At 36.0% G+C, this 19,526-nt stretch overlaps 3 protein-coding genes across 9 annotated transcripts; 2 read left to right on the forward strand and 1 right to left on the reverse strand.

Annotated features, from left to right (window-relative positions):
* Positions 1 to 204: 204 nt before the first annotated feature.
* On the reverse strand, positions 205 to 19,234 carry uqcc6 (ubiquinol-cytochrome c reductase complex assembly factor 6). Of its 5 annotated transcripts, none has more exons than XM_055192605.2 (10): positions 19,012 to 19,234; positions 18,552 to 18,784; positions 18,384 to 18,449; positions 18,100 to 18,309; positions 17,967 to 18,027; positions 17,726 to 17,893; positions 17,535 to 17,631; positions 15,648 to 15,749; positions 485 to 593; positions 205 to 410 (listed from the first exon to the last, which is right to left on the reverse strand). In XM_055192605.2, the coding sequence occupies exons 1-10, from the start codon at positions 19,196 to 19,198 to the stop codon at positions 321 to 323; spliced, it is 1,323 nt and encodes a 440-aa protein (XP_055048580.2). In that variant the 5' UTR covers positions 19,199 to 19,234; the 3' UTR covers positions 205 to 320. The 5 variants fall into 5 exon arrangements, with proteins under 5 accessions (XP_055048580.2, XP_055048582.2, XP_055048581.2 ...); XM_055192607.2 differs by having other exon boundaries at positions 18,552 to 18,809; positions 19,012 to 19,153; XM_055192606.2 differs by having other exon boundaries at positions 18,552 to 18,801; positions 19,012 to 19,150.
* On the forward strand, positions 1,444 to 7,140 carry tdg.2 (thymine DNA glycosylase, tandem duplicate 2). Of its 2 annotated transcripts, none has more exons than XM_055192613.2 (11): positions 1,444 to 1,597; positions 1,914 to 1,986; positions 2,218 to 2,393; positions 2,479 to 2,672; positions 2,757 to 2,826; positions 2,910 to 3,045; positions 3,287 to 3,369; positions 3,441 to 3,535; positions 3,609 to 3,780; positions 3,872 to 3,991; positions 6,241 to 7,140. In XM_055192613.2, exons 2-11 carry the CDS (start codon positions 1,931 to 1,933, stop codon positions 6,252 to 6,254), a joined length of 1,116 nt encoding a protein of 371 aa, XP_055048588.2. In that variant the 5' UTR covers positions 1,444 to 1,597; positions 1,914 to 1,930; the 3' UTR covers positions 6,255 to 7,140. The 2 variants fall into 2 exon arrangements, with proteins under 2 accessions (XP_055048588.2, XP_055048586.2); XM_055192611.2 differs by having other exon boundaries at positions 6,255 to 7,139.
* On the forward strand, positions 7,713 to 15,476 carry tdg.1 (thymine DNA glycosylase, tandem duplicate 1). Of its 2 annotated transcripts, XM_055192603.2 has the most exons (11): positions 7,713 to 7,880; positions 8,467 to 8,525; positions 11,109 to 11,287; positions 11,384 to 11,649; positions 11,756 to 11,825; positions 11,908 to 12,043; positions 12,122 to 12,204; positions 12,302 to 12,396; positions 12,475 to 12,646; positions 12,721 to 12,861; positions 12,934 to 15,476. In XM_055192603.2, exons 2-11 carry the CDS (start codon positions 8,467 to 8,469, stop codon positions 13,068 to 13,070), a joined length of 1,338 nt encoding a protein of 445 aa, XP_055048578.2. In that variant the 5' UTR covers positions 7,713 to 7,880; the 3' UTR covers positions 13,071 to 15,476. The 2 variants fall into 2 exon arrangements, with proteins under 2 accessions (XP_055048578.2, XP_055048579.2); XM_055192604.2 differs by lacking the exon at positions 8,467 to 8,525.
* Positions 19,235 to 19,526: the final 292 nt, after the last annotated feature.

Here is a 19,526-nt window from a genome sequence, read left to right on the forward strand (position 1 = left end):
GCATAAAATGTTACATTTTTGTAGATGTAACGTGGAATATTATAGTATTATTACTACTACATTTTCTGCGTAATTTACTATTAGACTCACAGTATGGTAATGGTGGTAAATAATGGCTTTCCATTAGTTATTTCATGTTAGTTTTTTTTTTTAACAAACACAATCACAAATAATGAAGCATTTAATAAGACAAAGACGATGACATTAAAGTTCATTACAAATTTATTTACAGAATAAAATAAGATTTTTGTCTAAATTTTACTCATGTTTTGGGAGTCTTTACAACATTATGTACATATGTACAGTAACAAATCAATTGGTCATTGTTCTTCTGAGTTTGTCTGTCTTGCTTTCAAGCCAAAAAGTTCTGTTCTCAGTTCTCCAGGTTTTGGTGGGACGTCTGGAATGGTCTGAAAAGAAATAAAGTAATTTTTAAAGTTTAAAAATGAAACAAAAATACTAAAATGCAAAAGTTTACACTTACCAAATCAGGACGGTAATATTGATGAACAACCTGTGCCCCAGCGAACATTGACAGGACGCTAGCACCGAACATCCTTAGATATCTCGACCAGGATACACCTGCTGGCATCCTTAAATCAGATGTTACAGATTAATAAAGCTTCTTGCTGGTGATGTCCCTCCCTGTTAATTACATATGTATAACTCTTACCATAATTTCTTAACATTTTTAACTTACTCCAACTAAGTAAGTTAAGTAAAAACACAGTTTTAACTTAAATCACATGACCATAAGTCGTTCAGGTACCAATAACACAATTCATTCATCTAATATGAGTAAGTTTTTGCTAGAAGGTCATTCCATCAGTGTGCTAGCTTAGCTACACTGAAAAGTAGCAACAAATGATTTACGGTATATTAATTTAAAACAATATTATGCCCCAGACATACGGGATAAAACTACAGGAAGGTATACTGACCTTTGTTAACGTAACGTTATAGTCAACCTAATATTAAACAGTTGATATACAACGTCCTGCACAAGCAGCCTTTACATGACAGATTCACATGGTTAGCCAATGAGCTCAAATAATATACATTACGTACAGGGAGTAATGAAATCAAATGTGTCTAAAACAAAGCTAGAAAATAACTGTTAATTAATCACTAGCAACTCTCAGGTAATATTTATTCAAAATTTGTTTAAGGACTGGTATAACTATACACACCACAATTGCTGTTAACATAGAAAGGTATTAGGAAAATACGACCTCCCCCTTAGTAAATAATGGTACGCTCCAATAATGTGAAGTCTACCATTACGACCGCGATGACTCGTTGTATAAAAGCATAGATTTAAGTTAAAATTAACTTTTATATTAATGCTCTAACAGTACACAAGTCAATACTATATAAACAGTATATAAACTTTGAATTACAAAAATATATATTTTTTACTGTTTATCGTTTTATTATAATGCTATAAAACATGGACTTTTATTTTGAATTTTATCTTTAGCTTTGTTGACATTTATACCTACACCGGCTTCATGTATCATGAACAGTATCTTTTGGGACTCTCTTTACACTAAATATTATTTTGTACACTACAAGGTCTGAAAAACATATGTGACAGGTAAGATTTACATGCAAGATGCTAAAGTATCTTTAAGAAGCGAAACGAGTTATTTTATTTTTGCACGGTGATCCACACAGCTATGTGCTTATTATGAGTCCAGTAGGCTACATGGGTACAATAGCTTCACGTTGTATTTGTACTGTCTTTGAAATACGTATGCTTCTAGTAAAAATGCATTTAATAATGATATAGTTTGTCGTATAATCGACCTACTAACAAAAAGATAGATGCAACACAACCAGTTTAACAAAGGGAAGGTGTGGTTTACCTGATGGAATATCAGTAACAAAACATGAATATTAATCTATTAAAGTAAGAACACCAATTAAGATGGAAGAAAGACAGTATTCATCTCTGACGGCCCCTATGGATTATCTACAGTACTGGTGAGTTTCCCCAACCCAAAAAGATGTCCCAAATTTTCAGCTTATTAAAATATATAAATATATTTTGATTAAATAATATAATAAAGAACACAATTCAACAAATGATCCTGACTGAATACTACTTATTGTATATTAAAACGGGTGTATTAATTTATATGTCTTTTAGCAGATCTCTGAACTTCTTATGCATTGAAAGTAAGATGATTGTTTCCTTATGAGTTGTTAAATTAGGTATCAAACGAATCCTCAGCAGTATCAGCCCGAGCAGGTGCCACAATACCACCAGATGGTCAATGCCGCCCAGTATACAGAAGAAAAGGTCATAACAAATTTATCAGTACATCAAGATGTATATCTGGATCATCAACAACAACAACAACCCCAACAATTCCCCATCCAGTCACCCGGTAAGACCAGACAGCAACAGATCCTGTGCACCTAAAACCAAGATATTTTTGCAGTCCGACTTGCTACTACACATCTGTTTTGTAGATCCTCCGATGACACCTGCCAAAGGCAAGAAGCGGGGACGTCCCCTTAAAAGTGAAGGAAAAGAGCAGACAGACGCTGAGGAGTCTCCAAAAAAAGCCAAGAGGACATTGGACAGATTCAATGGAATGTCGGCAGAGGAAGTCATGACGAAAAAACTACCAGACATCATCACCCATAACCTTGATATGCTAATTGTAGGTTTTGTTTATAAACAATACAGCCATATATAATAGACTTTCATCTGTATTTATTGTACATTCTTTGTCATATTTTTATAGATTGGCATCAATCCAGGCCTGATGTCAGCCTACAAGGGAAGGCATTACCCAAATCCTGGGAATCATTTTTGTAAGCTGATCTTTTTCTTTGTAAAGGATGTTTATATATTTATGCAGGTCCTTGATATGTTTGTTCATGTGACTATTTCACAGGGAAGTGCTTGTTTCTCTCTGGGTTGACTGATGAACAGCTTAACCACATGCATGATCAGACGCTCCCCGAAAGATTCGGCATTGGTTTCACCAATATGGTGGAAAGGACCACGCCTGGAAGTAAAGATCTCTCAAAGTAGGTTTAACATGCTTGCTTTGGCATATGTAATGAAAATATAATTTGCTTTGCAAATTTAGCAGTGGATTTCAGTTTCCAGGGATGCAAATACTGATAAAAAGCCATGAAAAATAATTTTTGATAAAATAATGCAAGATGCTAAAAGTAAATAAGTGTATTTTACTGACATCATTTTACATCCCCTATAAAAAAAGTTTATTTTAAATCCTAAGCCAATCCGGTTTATACTTTTTTGTAGTAAAGAGATCCGTGAAGGTGGCCACCAACTTTTGGAGAAGCTCCAGAAGTACAGGCCTTTAATTGCAGTCTTCAATGGCAAAGGTAAAAAGATTTAAGATATTATTAAATGGAATTTAATCTATGACATACATTAATCCTGCTTTATATTTCAGGTATTTATGAAATATTTTGTAAGGAGATTTTTGGAGTAAAGGCCAAGAACCTAGAATTCGGATTGCAGCCCTACAAAGTCCCAGACACGGAGACGGTACGAGTTTTTTGTGAAAGTATTTCCTGTTGAAGATGCCTATCTATGTAACGCGTTGTGTTGTGTTGACCAGGTTTGTTATCTAATGCCGTCATCAAGCCCACGTTGTGCTCAGTTCCCTCGTGCTCAGGACAAGGTGCACTTCTACATTAAGCTGAAAGAACTCAGGGATCAGCTGAAGGGAGTGCAGGACCATCAAGAGATCCTAGAGACGAAATACTCATTTGATCTGACTCTGGCCAAAGGTATAGTATATAAGAATATTCTGTCTCTTTGTTTGTAACAATTAGTGTAGAAAATTTTGTTATGCAAAAGTCTCATTGTTCTCCGTTTCAGAGGATGCCAAAAGAATGGCAATCAAAGAAGAACAGCATGACCCTGGATATGAAGAGACCTGTGGCCATGGATCATGGGAAGAACAACAACAAGCATCTGATGTCCATTCTCATGGGACAGGTAGATTTATTTGAGGAGCTCAGATGCAAAAGCCTCTAAACGCCACCTCAGTCAAAATTAAGATAATGATATTACCTGAATGATCTCGGCATGTATTATCGTTTATCACTTTTAAAGGGATAGTTCACCTAAAAGTTCACCGTTCGTGGACCCCATTTACTTACATAGTATTCTTTTTTCCTAATATGGAAGTGAGTAGGGTCCATGGACGGTTTGGTTACAAACATTTCTCAAAATATCTTCCTTTGTGTTCATTAGAACAAAGAAATTTATACAGGTTTAGAACAACATGAGAGTGAGTAAACGATGACAGAATTTTCATTTTTGGGGAACTATCCCTTTAAATCCGCTTAATCCCGGTTACCGTTTAGTTGGCAGAATAATGCCCGCTAAATGCCATTTTTAGCAAACTCCTCTAAGTGCATGAAAGATTAATTGGATAAACAATGCACGAAACGGCCGTGGATCACTTTCAAACTTGGGTCTTTTATGAGTACTTGGACCAGAATATAAACCTAATGTGGCAGCGACCCTAATACGTGGTTTCTTCATTTTTAAATTCTGACTTTTATCATGTGCAATGTTTCTAGTTGTATCTTTAGTGATTTTGCAACTGTTTACTCTGACTTGTCCAAAGAAGTGATTTTTTTGTAGAGTTTTTTGCCAAAAAAGCTTGCATGTACTTGGAGGCTTTGCAGTGAAAGGCAGTCAAATTTGTTAAAGGCACACCGCGGAACTTTTTGGCCACTAGGGGGTGCTAGACATGTATTTTTCATGCCTAGCGCCCCTAGAGGCCACAAGCGCCGCAGCACTGTCGCAAAGGAAAAGAACTGGCCAACCTTAAAACTTAACTAAAAACGAAACCTTTAAAATGCTAAACGATCAACATTTTGCGGCATCAGGGAGAAACGCAGTTATGTTACAACTTTCTGATGAGGCACTCGTCGTGGCAGAAGCCATTTCTCAATCTGAAGGTTTCAGCCTCCGGATGTCCTATTTCTAAGCTGCATACGCCATCAAGACTGTCTTATTTCAGAATATTAACAATTATAAAGTTGACTGTTATACTTAGTTAATCGTAAATTGTTGCAGTATGCTTATGACTTGCGTATGTAATGCTCAGTTTAACTTAATAAACCAGGCTTGATGACGTATGCAGCCTGCATATTTGACCTCCGGAGGCTGCAGCCTTCCAATTGAGAAACGACCAGAAGTATTTCCTTGCCTTTTTCCAAACAAATATTGTTGCAGTGTCTCTCTCTCCCTCGCCACCAGGATTTTCCGCAATGGCGCTCGTATTTCCTCTCTTTTATGTGAAAATTGTCGCTCCAAATCCAAGTAAACCGATATGTTTAGGTCTGCCGCTTTGTAATACGTCACGTGAGTGACAGCGGAAGCAGCAAATGAGGAAGAGAGAAGAGAGAAACGCTCAAGTACACCCTCGGATCTGATTGGTAAATGAATAGGGTTTGGTTTTACACTGTGTGAGTTTGAGCAAGTTTGACTGCTATAGCATCCTGGAGTGTAATGTAAATATAGACAGTAAAAGAAAGGTAAATATGTGAACACGTGAATGCAGCATCTGAATACAGGGAACTATATGCAAGATAATCGCCGTCATTTATAAAGAAAATCGCATTTATGTATGAATCAAGATCGTGAGTTTATATAAAAAAATGCCTTAAAGGGGAATCGAACCCGGGTCGCCCATGTCATATGTGCCACAGAGTCACATAATAGAAGTTGCTCTCTACACTCCTTAAGTAGCCTCCAACAAAATTCACTTTAAAAAAATTGTGTGGAGGAAGTGACGTATGCCGTAAAGCAGTCGAATTTTGTATTTTTTTTGTGCTCTGGTTACTACCAGAAACCCTAAGCTTTAAAGTACGAGTAAAAACGATACAGACCCCGCCAGGCTATGGTAGACATGTCATTCAACCTATTTAAAGTCGCTGTACTATCACAAGGGTCTTGAAAATTTATTATGAAGGTTGAAAAATTACATGATGTCGCTTTAAATACCAATGAAATGACATTTGTGAAAATAAGGCATTTCAGTTACTGACTAAATAACATTTCATTGCCATTAAAGTGCAATAACTAATCATAAACATAAGAGCGTGATATAAATGCTCATTAATAGAGGGTTCTGCATCTGAACACCTCTTTTTTTTTTAATATAGCTGTTTTAAATATTGTGTGGTTTATCATAAGTCTTAGTATGGACAAATATGTTTAAATAATAACAGACAAAAATCTGTAGACCAGGTGAAGGACAACCTGTGGACAATGCAGCCGTTTACAGAACAGATTCCAGACATCAGATGTAGCAGCAACAACGAAAAAACCTGAGAAGAGGTTAACGGAGAAAGATTTATGCCCTGTCATTGTCTACACTGCATGTACTGAGAAGGACCAACAAGGACAGTGTTTTTATTGTTTTTTTTATATTGATAAAATATTTTGATATGTTTCGGTTAAAGGTATGCTGATAATGAAACCCATTTGTCATAATGGGTTATTTAATGTATATGATTTTAATTTTGTATGTGTTCCTTGAACGCTTGACTGAACACAGATTCTGAGAACATTGAGATGCATTTCGTGCTTCTAAAAAACTACATACATATGTTAAATGACCACCATTCACTGTTTCACATTTACTGGATTCATACATTTGTTATTTTTTATGTTCTGCGCATATAATTGACATTGACTTGTCAATGTGCAAACAGATTTGAAGTGAAACAACTCTGCACTGTTAGACTATAGAAGATTGTAGACTTCTATAGTTATATGCCCTTAATGCATGGTTGTCCAATAGTAATGTTTAAGGCATGCACCATCTTACATTAGACCTACAGCCCTACATGGTGCTACTTTAAAACTGTTGGCTCAGTTTACCTCATTTTTAATATTTTTGTGTTGTGTTGTTGTGCATATAATTTATGTGCATGACTGATTGTGTGTAATAATTATATTTGGTACCATTTTATACCTTCTTGTTACATCATAATAACAATACAGCAATTTTGTTGCTGTGAAAATGCATTCTGTATTATGTGTGCCATTATGTAAGTCGTATTTTTTATTGTGGATGTTATTAATAAAAGTGTTTAGGACTAAAATAAAAACAAACAAAAAATGTAAAAAGATTAAAAGGCATGCACATGAATTTTTTCTCATTGGTATATTACACAGTAATAAAGCAGAAAATAATATGCAGAAATGTTATGTGCCACCGAAATACCATCATTAAAATGTTAATATAGTAAAGGTTTATAAAAAAAATTATAGAATTTAAATGATTTTGGGTGGTCAGTCCTATTAGTGGTAAGTTACATTAATATGACTGCAAACCTGGTACAAGGCGTAATAATATTCCTTTATCTTCAATAGGGGATAAACAAAAAACTTTGCAATTTTTATTTATTTATGATGCAAGGTTAGCACTGAACTTTATTTTGACATTTGGTCAACGGGAAACAGGCGTTTTATTACTAATCTATGTGCAGCCAATGGGAGGCTTCCTTTAAGGCGTTTAAACGGCAGGGGAGACGGCGGTTATATAATATAACATTTAGGGGGGTGCTGTCTTTCGTTGCCATATAAACTTAATTAAAAACATGTAAAGTAAACTGAATATATTACATTTAAAATGTTTAAATTATAAATGTATACACCAAATGATGAATTACTTTATTTTTTGTATTATATATAATAAAACACGACATACGTTGCTCAGTACAACCCCCATTATCGGTGCTTTGGTACAGCCCACTGTCAAATAGATTTTTCGCTCTTGGTCTTTGTTGCTTTCACCGGTTTTGTTCCTAAAACGACAAAAAACAAACATTTTGTGGACTATCGTTTTAATAGTGTCACAACGGTATGTATACGTTTCACCAAATATAGCTTAATTGTAATTACTTTTTACGGAAATGCATTTTTATGTCGATAGAAAGCGTGTTGAATAGTTAGCTAGCCACCATCATTCATTGTACTCAATGAATTGCTACACTAGGCCAGTGTTAGCTAACCATGCTAGCAGTTTATTATACATTTCCTTTGTTTACGAGAAACAAATGATATTTGTGGTTAACCTGTATTTGTAATTATGGACGTGTAATTTCTAAATCTAGTTTTTGATCTCCATGTTAGCACTATGCTAATGGTAAGATATCATTATTAAAGGTCTGGTTTGTGCTGTTGACTACGTGGAGTATGTAGTTAACCCATACATATTAAACCTGTGCTTTCTGATCGGACTTATTTACATATTGTGTGTTGTGCGCGTTTTGGGAGTAGTTAAAATAATGAATAATAATAATAATGAATAGTTGCTGCATTTTATTTTCCTAAAATCTAATAGGGGGCCATAAAAGTGCCACCTATAAAAGGTTGGTTATAATTATTCCCCACTGAAATTGCATTTGAAATGAACACACATATTGATCTATTTAAATCCCGTAAAGATGGATGAAAGGCTGTATGGATCTTTGCCCAATGCCCCTTCGGAATATCTCCAACAATGGTGAGTGTCCAATATATTTGTGATCAACTGGCACCCGCCAAGATCCAACTGATGTTATTATGCTGTTACAACCTTCAGCATTTGCGTTTGATTTTTAATGCTACTAACCAGTCTGTGTTGGCTTGCACGAAAATAACATTAACGGGAGTTAATGCTCAGTTATGATATATGGAAATTGTCTTGATGCTTCGAGCTGTTTTTGTTTTTAATGCACCCGATGTCCTCCTGCATTTACAAATTAACATGAATTTATTTTGCAGCAATGTAATGATTTGCATTCCTTAAAACCATACAGTTTTACAGAATATACATTTATTTAGTGTCAAATTTCCCACATGAACCTTGCTGTATACTTTAGTATTTACTATAATAAGCTGTAGTAAGTTGTAGTATAGTAGTAATTACTACAGTAGTATTCACTATAGTGCAGTGTTGTAGTCAAGACCGCCTAAACTGAGACCAAGACCAGATGGTGTCAAGACCAAAACTTTGAGGGGCCAAGACCGAGACGAAATACAGTTGAGACCGAGACAAGACCGAGACTTTGAGGGCCGAGACCAAAGATAAGCAAGACCAAGACCATCAAAAATGGTCTAGTAGCAAACAAATTGTGTCTAAAATCAAAGTCATTTAAGAACTCATGGTTTATTGAATGATTTGTTTAAAATCCATATCAGGTTTTCAAATCATGTCAGTGGTTAAACCTTTTTTTGCAATCACATCTTGGATATTGTGGGCCGCCTTTGTATTAATTTTATTGACAGATTTCTACCCCTATTCATATCTTACTGGCACAACAATGACAAAATAAATTGAATAAGTCAGTGTAATTCCCACAGTTGTGGTCTTGTCGGGTCTTAGAATAAAATCCAGAGACGACTAAATCTGAGACCAAAAAAATGAGACTGATTGAATACTACAACACTACTATAGTGAATTGATGAAATGTAGTAAATACCAGGGATGTGCCAATATATCGGCCTGTAATCGTATCGGCAGATAATACCAGATAACATCAACCGATTGTTTGAAAACAGGGCAGATTATATCTTGGAAATAGGGATGGGACGATTACCGGTTTCATGATTAACCACGATAAAAATGTCCTGACGGTTAGTATTATCGTTTAATATTTAATTATTATTACAACCGTGATTTCAAAAACTCGCTGTAAATATTAATAATCGTGATAACTTTTGTCACTATAATCATGATATGAAATTTTTCATACCGTCCCATCCCTACTTGGAAACCAAAAGAGGCAAAAAATACATCAGTACTCATTCTGTGTGATTATTTTGACAGTTTTCCATCGGTCTTAGTAAAGGTTTTAACTAGAGAAGAGTCCAGTTTTAAATAGGAAATATATCAAAACTCTTTGGTTATTTTAGAGCGCAATGCTAATGGTCTAATCAAAGTCAATGGATTATGCTAAGCTATGCTAAAAGGGGGGTAGCGCCAGAAACAGAGATCGGCTAAATTGATTCCAAAATGGTAAAAATCAAATGTTTAACTCTAGGAGAGCTGGAAAATGAGGATATTTTCAAAAAAATTGGACAACAAAATTGCAGTTTTTACGCTCTGCACTTCTAGGATTTCATAATACTGTTTGAAACAAGGAGTATGTAAAAAGCAAAATGGTATTTATCGGTATCACCAGATCGAATATCGGTATTAGCACAGAAATTTTCCCTAGGAAATACTGCAGTATGCTCTTAACATTTTCTGTAATAGGGTTCAAAAACAATATAGTATTATCAGTAAATTTGACTAATGTTTACTACAGAAAATACTAAAGTATGCTACTGTATATTTTCATGTGGGAATGCATAATATATTCCTATAGCGCTTGCCACTTTTTACAATTTTACATTGTTGCTTTACAGAAAACGCATTTTAGTACATGAGAGAAACAATATACAAAAAAAGATAGAAAAAATAATACAATACAATACATAAGACACATGGTATTAAAATACATGGTATTACTGCAAATTATACCATGTACATTAGCATTACTGACTGTAAAAATAATTTGTCTATTGAATTGTAATTGGACTATTATATTTGATAGTGCTATTTAAGTATGTGTGTCTAATATATGGTCACATAAGCAACATAATATGTGACCCTGGCCCACAAAACCAGTCATAAGTCGCACGTGTATATTTGTAACAAAAGCCAAAAAATACATTGTATGTATAGTATGTAAAATTATCAATTTGTTATGCCAAAAATCATGTTCCATGAAGATATTTTCAAAAATTCCTACCGTAAATACATCAAAACCTTATTTATCATCAGTAATATGTATTGCTAGGGACTTTATTTGGACTTTAAAGGTGATTTTATAAAATTTGTTTGCACCCAGATTCCAGATTTTATCTTGTCCAAATAGCATCCAATCCTCACAACCATACATCAATAAACAGCTTATTTATTCAGCTTTCAGATGATGTATAAATCTCAATTTATTATCCCTGGTTTTGTGGTCCAGGGTCACATAGTTAATGTTAAATGGCCACATCCATACATTACATGCCAGGACAAATGATATTATGCCCCGTTTTATTTTTATAATAGGGTTCAGTCAGCTCAACAGCATCTACAAGCCCTTCAGGCGCAGTATCCACACATGGCTAACGGCAATGCTGCCTATATGATGGAGGGACACAGAGAAGAGGGAGGCATGCAGCCTCCTGTACAGATGCCTGTACACCCAGAGGATGCTGCCCAACAAGAGCCCGGTGCACCACAAAAAGGTACAGTAGTTTGACCATTGTCATGAAATTTACAAAGCTGACTGAATACATACTCTGATGTAGTTTAGTAAACTAAAGTGTTTCAACTTTTTCCAGCACCTGCTAAAGGCAAGAGAGGAAGACCGGCAAACAAAGAACCCAAAGAACCTAAACCCCCTAAAGCCCCAAGAGCCAAACCTGGACCTAAACCCAAGAAAGCAAAGGAGGATAAGGAGGCGCCACCTGCTGAAGGACAGGAGAAGATTGATGGTACCTTCAAAAAGGTGAAGAGGAAAGTGGATCGCTTTAAAGGCATGTCTGAAGAGGAGGTCATGAAGAAGACTCTACCAGACATCCTCATCCCTAACCTAGACTATGTCATTGTAAGTTTGTCTGTCTGAAAAAACCTTTTTGAAATAGCTAAAAAGAATAAAGGTATAGTTAAACAACAGTGATTGAAATTATGTGTTTTTTATGTTAATGATACAGATCGGAATTAATCCAGGGTTGATGGCGGCTTATATCGGGAGATGGTTTCCTGGTCCAGGAAATCATTTTTGTAAGTATACTTAAATTCAGTTTATCATTGGCTCTACAACCTTAATGTTAAATTAAAACAAATCTGCAATTTTATCTTTCAGGGAAGTGTCTTTTCCTATCCGGATTCACAGAGAAGCTATTAAATCATATGGATGATGACAGTTTGCCTGAGAAATATGGCATTGGCTTTACAAATATGGTGGCAAGAGCGACTCCAGGAAGCAAAGATCTTTCGAGGTACAGTAGGTGCCTGATGCTGCTTTCAGGGCTTGAAAATAGTAACATGATGTTCTCCTAACCTATTTTTTTCTTTAGTAAGGAGCTTCGAGAGGGTGGGAAAATCCTGGTGGAAAAAATCAAGAAATTCAAGCCGCTCATAGCAGTTTTTAACGGAAAATGTAAGTGTATTACAATATATTCTTAAGGTATAGATTTGATAGTATCTGTTATTGTTTTACTGCTAACCACATAATAAATGTGTTACTTTTGTTTCAGGTATTTATGAAATGTTCTGTAGAGAAATGTTTGGGAAAAAACCCAAAACTCTTGAATTTGGTCTACAGCCTCACAAGATCCCAGACTGTGACACGGTAAGACTCAATCTTTTTTATTTTATAATCACAATATCTTGCACTTATCACAGACCTTTTTTTTTCACTTTTCGGTAGGCATTGTATCTGATGCCCTCTTCCAGTGCCCGCTGTGCTCAGTTCCCACGTGCTCAGGACAAAGTGCATTTTTACATCAAGCTTAGAGAGCTTAGGGATCAGCTGAAGGGTGTAGCCAGGAGCAAGGAAATCGAGGAAGTGAACTATACCTTCGATCTCGGCCTGGCCAAAGGTCCGTTTCACAATTAAGGACTGTATTTGTCGTCTTTGTCATATTGTATACCCATTTTTTTTTCTCGCTTACAGAGGATGCCAAGAGAATTGCCGTCAAGGAAGAACAGTACGATCCTGGTTATGAGACGGCTTATGGGGGAGCTTATGGTGAAGCCGCACCTGACGTGGGTCAAAGCAATGGATTTTGTAACTTCTCGACGTCTGAGGAAACATGTTGGTATCGTCTTATAAGGAAATAAAACTATACCGTTAGCTGCTTTGCTAAATTGATGTCTGTACCTTTAGCGGAAGCTGCCGAGAAGGCACCTACGAATCCGAACCCAGCTGGCCAAGTTCAGGATGGTCAGTGGATGATGCAGTCCTTCGCTGATCAGATTCCAGACATTGGAAACTCCTCTCAAGCCCAAACCTGGGGCGTATGAGGACGGACCACGATGAGGGACTTCATGTGAAGCCAGTCGGAGGAGTTCCTGTGCTCTTCCGCAAACGCCGTGCCTCCTGTCAGCTCTCCAGAACCTATCCAGGAGTTTTTAAGTGCACTGGTTTCCTTCTCCTGATAGTCTGTTACATTTTAATGAGATCAATGTGGTATGCCACATTGTGTTAGGTGGGCGGGATTTATAAAAAGATTTGAGGAATCGCAGTGTCATGCACAAGGAGAGTCCAATGGCTGCTATGCTCTAAAAAGACTTAACCTCACAACTTCATGTGGAGGCCCTCAAGATCTTGGATATATTTATCTAAGAGAGACTCTTGAAGAACTGTTTTTGCAATGAATTTGAATTTGAATAGATCTTTTTAGGAAGTAGCATTTCTATTGAATTGGAATATATACTCATCTTTTACATTAATGATTTAGTGTTGGGAAGTCCAATCTTACTCGCAGAGCAACTATCCTGCTGAGTTTAGCTCCAACTGTAATGAAAGACACCTAAAGTAGTTCATCAATGCCTTCAGGATTACTTGAAAAGTATAGTTAGGTGTGTGTTTGATTGCGGTGGAATCATAGATATATATGTACATAGATGCCTCATTAGTTGCTGTTATACATAAAAGTCATTCTGTGTTTGGTGTTGTTGTGGAGACCCAAACACAGTAATTGCTAAACTAACACAATACAAGGCATTAGCTAACACCGTATACAGTGTCTAAACGGACAAACTGCTCTGCGTTTTTTCAGGCGATGGAGTGTTTGCTACCGTAGCTTTACAATGTGTTTTAAAAGGGAGGGGTGAGCTGTGGACTGATCTGTTGGTTGCAATCCACAGTCTCACTGCTTAAAGGCGGGGTCCATGATTTTTGAAAAACACTTTGGAAAAGGTTGACTACCAAAGCACACTTGTAGCCAATCAGCAGTAAGGGGCGTGTCTACTAACCTACATCGTTGCCTGGGTTGCGTATGTGTGGGGCGGGTCTATCAAATGAAGGTCCAGATTCTATTTGGGGTAGGGGCGTGTTTGTTTCGGTGATTTCAAATGTCAACATTGTCTTTCCGAGATCATGGACCCTGCCTTTAAGATGCCACTTAAAATCTACAAAGTGTACCTTTAAGTTTTTACAACCAGAAGTTTTGGTGTGGAAATGTGGAATCTATGTATACATATCTATGACTGGTACTCTACAGGACAGACGCTGAATTGGAGACCCCCGTTTTAGAGTTATTATTGTTATTTTCAGTAGTTTTAGTGTACAGTGGTTTAGAGCACTGGTTTATTGTATTACTTTCATGTGATATCAGGGACTGATACTTGATTTGCTCATAAGGAGAGTTCATTTCGTTTGGTATTTTTAAACACAACATACTACGTTGTTTTCTTGTGCATTCATATTTGAAAAATAACTACATGGTCCTTTTAAAGCCTGAATTTGAAACAATGCCAAATCCAGCAAATTTTTATTACTGCTTTTTAAAAGTGCATATGAAAAATTTGTTGCAATGGCATAAATGGAAACAATGTTACAATTAGTAATGATTGTACGTAACAATATTTCTTTAAATGATGAGGAAATATGTTATCAAAGTTTAAAATGTGAACCTAACCACCTCTTTATCTTCTGCAGTACTGTAAGTCACAATACTTTGTGACTGTTTATACATCTCATGAACATGCCATAAATTGAGGATTTATCCAAATGCTCTTAAGTGGTGCTATTTTTTAACTCAGTGTAAACTTTATTCTTTCATGATCTTTTTTGTTTATTAAAATGCTATTATTTTGATGTCAGCTTATGCACATTTATATACAGTGAGGAAAATGAGTATTTGAACACCCTGCTATTTTGCAAGTTCTCCCACTTAGAAATCATGGAGGGGTCTGAAATTATTATCTAAAAAAATCTAGGGCTCACAATATATGATTTTTTAAACTATTTATTTGCATGATACAGCTGCAAATAAGTATTTGAACATCTGTCTATCAGCTAGAATTCTGACCCTCAAAGACATGTTAGTCTGCCTTTAAAATGTCCACCAACACTCCATTTATTATCTTAAATTAGATACACCTGTTTGAGTTTGTTAGCTGCATAAAGACACCTGTCCACCCCATACAATCAGTAAGAATCCAACTACTAACATGGCCAAGACCAAAGAGCTGTCCAAAGACACTAGAGACAAAATTGTACACCTCCACAAGGCTGGGTGTTCAAATACTTATTTTCCTCACTGTAATCGACATTACCAGGATTATTAAGCATCTTAAATGTAGTTTTATAATGCATATTTTTGTAGTCAATCAGAAACCGGTCACTGATAAAATGATCTACAGTATGGATTTAGATTTTACATTTTTAACCATTAGGTACATTAAACTCCTGAATCAAAAGGGCATACTTATTGTATTAAAACAATTGTAATTTAAACATCTTAATCATGAAAAGGGATCAATAATTAGCGCTGAAAATGAACGGCCTCATAGAACTGGAGACTTGTGGCAGAATATGCCCGAATAGATGACCTCAGTGCTTGGATTATTGAGATGTAAAATCAAGTTTTAGACCTTCTTGAGAAAGTTCTCTTCCACACCAGTCTGAACATTTCACTTGTCATCTTCCATATGTGCGCAAGATGTGACCATATCTTAGGTGACCAGTCAATGATCCTGAATATAAGCACCAAATTAAAAGACAATCTTTGTTATTTAAAGGGACACTCCACTTTTTTGAAAATATGCCTTTTCCAGCTCCCCCAGAGTTAAACATCAGATTTTTACCGTTTTAGAAACCATTCAACCAATCTCCAGTCCTGGCGGTACCACTTTTAGCTTGCATAGCTTAGCATAATCCATTGAATCTGATTAGACCATTAGCATTGTGCTAAAAAATAACCAAAGTTTCGATAATTTTCCTATTTAAAACTTGACTCCTCCGTAGTTACATCAATGATACTACGCAGCGCCCGAAAGTAGTCCCCTTGGTAACTTTCAATAGCAGGGGACCATTTTCGGGCTTTGCGCAACATCATTCCATCTACTGCAGCCATGTTACGGCAGCAAAGTCCTTGATTGTTGCACCAGAATGAGAGGATAGTTCCTAGCCATATCTGCCTAGAGAATCGCAACTTTTAATTTTCTGTTGGTCTTAGTACATGATGTGGCTACAGAAGAGTCAAGTTTTAAACAGGAAAAATATCAAAACCCTTTGATTATTTTTAGCGCTCTGTTAATGGTCTAATCAGATTCAATGGATTATGCTAAGCTATGCTAAAAGTGGTACCGCCAGACCCGGAGATTGGCTGAATGGATTCCAAAACAGAAAAATCAAATATTTAAAGGATTAGTCAATTTTCTTAAAAGAAAAATCCAGATAATTTACTCACCACCATGTCATCCAAAATGTTGATGTCTTTCTTTGTTCAGTCGAGAAGAAGTTGTGTTTTTTGAGGAGGGCATTGCAGGATTTTTTTAATTTTGATGGACTTTAATAGAGCCCAACATTTAATACTTGGCTCAACACTTAACGGTTTTTTTCAACGGAGTTTCAAAGGACTATAAACAATCCCAAACGATGCATAAGGGTCTTATCTAGCGAAACGATTGTCATTTTTGAACAAGAAAAATAAAAAATATGTACTTTTAAACCACAACTTTTCGTCTAGGTCTGGTCCAGCGCGACCTCACGTAAATGCGTAGTGACGTAGGGAGGTCACGTGTTACATATACAAAACGCATTTGCGGACCATTTTAAACAATAAACTGACACAAAGACATTAATTAGTATCAGTTGACATACAACAATGTAGGAACGGTCCTCTTTCAAGACGCTTGTAAACACTGGGGCGGAGTTTCGCGTTCGTCCTCTGTGACCTCTTGACGTCATGATGTATTGCGTGGGGTCAGCTGGCGCATCACGACCGGATCTAGACGAGAAGTTGTGCTTTAAAAGTGTATATTTGTTATTTTTATTATCAAAAATGACAATCGTTTTGCTAGATAAGACCCTTATGCCTCGTTTGGGATTGTTTATAGTCCTTTGAAACTCCGTTGAAAAAAACTGTTAAGTGTTGAGTTAAGTATTAAATGTTAGGCTCTATTAAAGTCCATTAAAATTAGAAAAATCCAGCAATGTTTTCCTCAAAAAACATAATTTCTTCTCGACTGAACAAAGAAAGACATCAACATTTTGGATGACATGGTGGTGAGTAAATTATCTGGATTTTTCTTTTAAGAAAATGGACTAATCCTTTAACTCTAGGGGAGCTGGAAAATGCATATTTTCAAAAAAAGTGGAGTGTCTCCTCAATACATAGTACATACATTTATGTGACCCTGTGAAAATCCAGCTAAAATAATTTTCTACATAAAATCATGAAGAACATTCTGTTAATAGATTTAGATCAGGGTCACGTATACTGTATGTCATTTTAGAAATTTGTTTTGTATGTATACCTTGACAGAATGAGGTAAACCATCTCCAGAGGCAGAACACACAACTTTACTGAGAGAGGACATCTTATTTCTTCATATTTGTAAGCCTCACAAAATACTGGAGAAATCAAAAACGTGTTCTATTCAATGTTCCAGTTTTCCAATAAAGGGTTATATACAGTAAGGATAAGTTAATGGTCAATTGTCCTTACCTTTATTGATGGATTCTGGTAAGATATTTTGAGAATGTTCATTCACATGTGTCCACCTTGTGATATTTTCTTTATCCGTTAGTTTGTTTTCTTTACTGGATACAGAAAAATGATCAAATTTTTCCATAATGGTCAACTCACGTAGGGGCGACTCGAACTCCAGGAATCCTAATAAGAAGACAATATAATTAGATATAAACTTCAGAAAATAACAGCAAATTTTAGGCGCAAGATCACTCACCATTTTCTTTCAAAAACAGCAAAGCATCCTTATATCCAGTTTGACACATCTCAGCCAAGACCTTATAAATTGTCAAATAAATGACTCTAATTTTTGCATGTGTGTAAAATCATGTTTAATTCCAAAAATGTACCTCTGGCTCTGGTGGGAAGAATGCACTGACCACTCGGTATGCGTTAATGAAGTTGATGTGAATGCTGACATTATTGTAATGTATTTCATGGAAGTAAAACGGGTTGCCGTAAGGAGAAATGTCACTCTCCCCAGAGAAAGGTGAAACTGTAATGGTCTCCCTCAGATTTGAGTATGGCATGTTGTCACTTAATGCTCCATCTACATACCTCTGTAAGCAGAGGAGACAACATTTAAAGAATTGCATTATTAATTGAGTACAAAATGAAATATTTGGCAACGTACAGTCCCATGATATCTTGGAGGTACCACACCACAATACAGTGGATAAAAACAGCTACATATGAGAGCCTGCAGACAGAGATCAAAGTGTGAATCGTAAACCTGAATCAATCCAGATTCAATCTTATCTTTTCAGACATGACACATGCATTAGAGAGCAAGTGAGCTCACCTGAATGAGATCTTCTTTGCTGCGGAACTCAGAGACCATCACATTTGTCCCATCTGACACGCGTGTGAGGGACACACACAGTCGCCCAGTTGCGAGTAGATGGGCGTTGTCGGGCAGGTCTCGGATCAGGATGTTTCGTATTATCTTCAACAGGTTAAAGGTGGGATGCACAGCACCCAGTGTGCCTTTCCGAGCCTCTTGGGACATTTCCAGCAAATTTTCACAGCATTTGGCTTCAAAATGCAACTACCTTTAGAACTATTAATGTTAATCACTACAATATATTTAGTTTATCTATATGTTTGAAGTATAGCTTACAATATGTTGACATTTTAGCTTCTTTTTGTGCTTTAAATGTTAGATTATTTAAACAAGTATAAAATATATTTGTTTTAAATAACTATGATGTAGACCTAACAATTATGTTTTAAACACTGATTTTTAAGTAATAAAAACACACCTGGAGGCATTTTGCATGCTATTATTGCACCCATGAGAGCACCGGATGAAGCCCCACAAATCTTTTTCAACTCATCGATAAGAAACGAGGCACGATCAAATAAACAGCTATAGACTCCACAGTAGTAAGCCATTAAAAATCCACAGCCGGCGAATGAAATATTCCATTCTTTAGACGACAACTGCATGCTCTTCAACACTTAATAAGGTTATGGACTGAAATAGTATCAGTATCTGGCAACACTATGCTATTGCGAAACCCACAGTTTACCCACAGTGTTGTAATCACAGGGGTCAAGTACAACGCAAAAACAATATCCTCATACTTTAAGGGACGTGTTTTTTTTTAAATCATTATTGAGCTGAAGTTTATCGAAAATGTTTCTTTATTATTCCATATTAATAGTTTACAAATAATAAAAAATTATTGGAAATGACTTAATGTTTTTGTAATATATTGCAAATCTTTGCAGATTTGTTCAAACATTTTACTTTAGACATGAAATAAAAACAAAA

The sequence above is a fragment of the Misgurnus anguillicaudatus genome, chromosome 6, assembly GCF_027580225.2.
Source record: "Misgurnus anguillicaudatus chromosome 6, ASM2758022v2, whole genome shotgun sequence".
Classification (NCBI taxonomy): domain Eukaryota; kingdom Metazoa; phylum Chordata; class Actinopteri; order Cypriniformes; family Cobitidae; genus Misgurnus; species Misgurnus anguillicaudatus.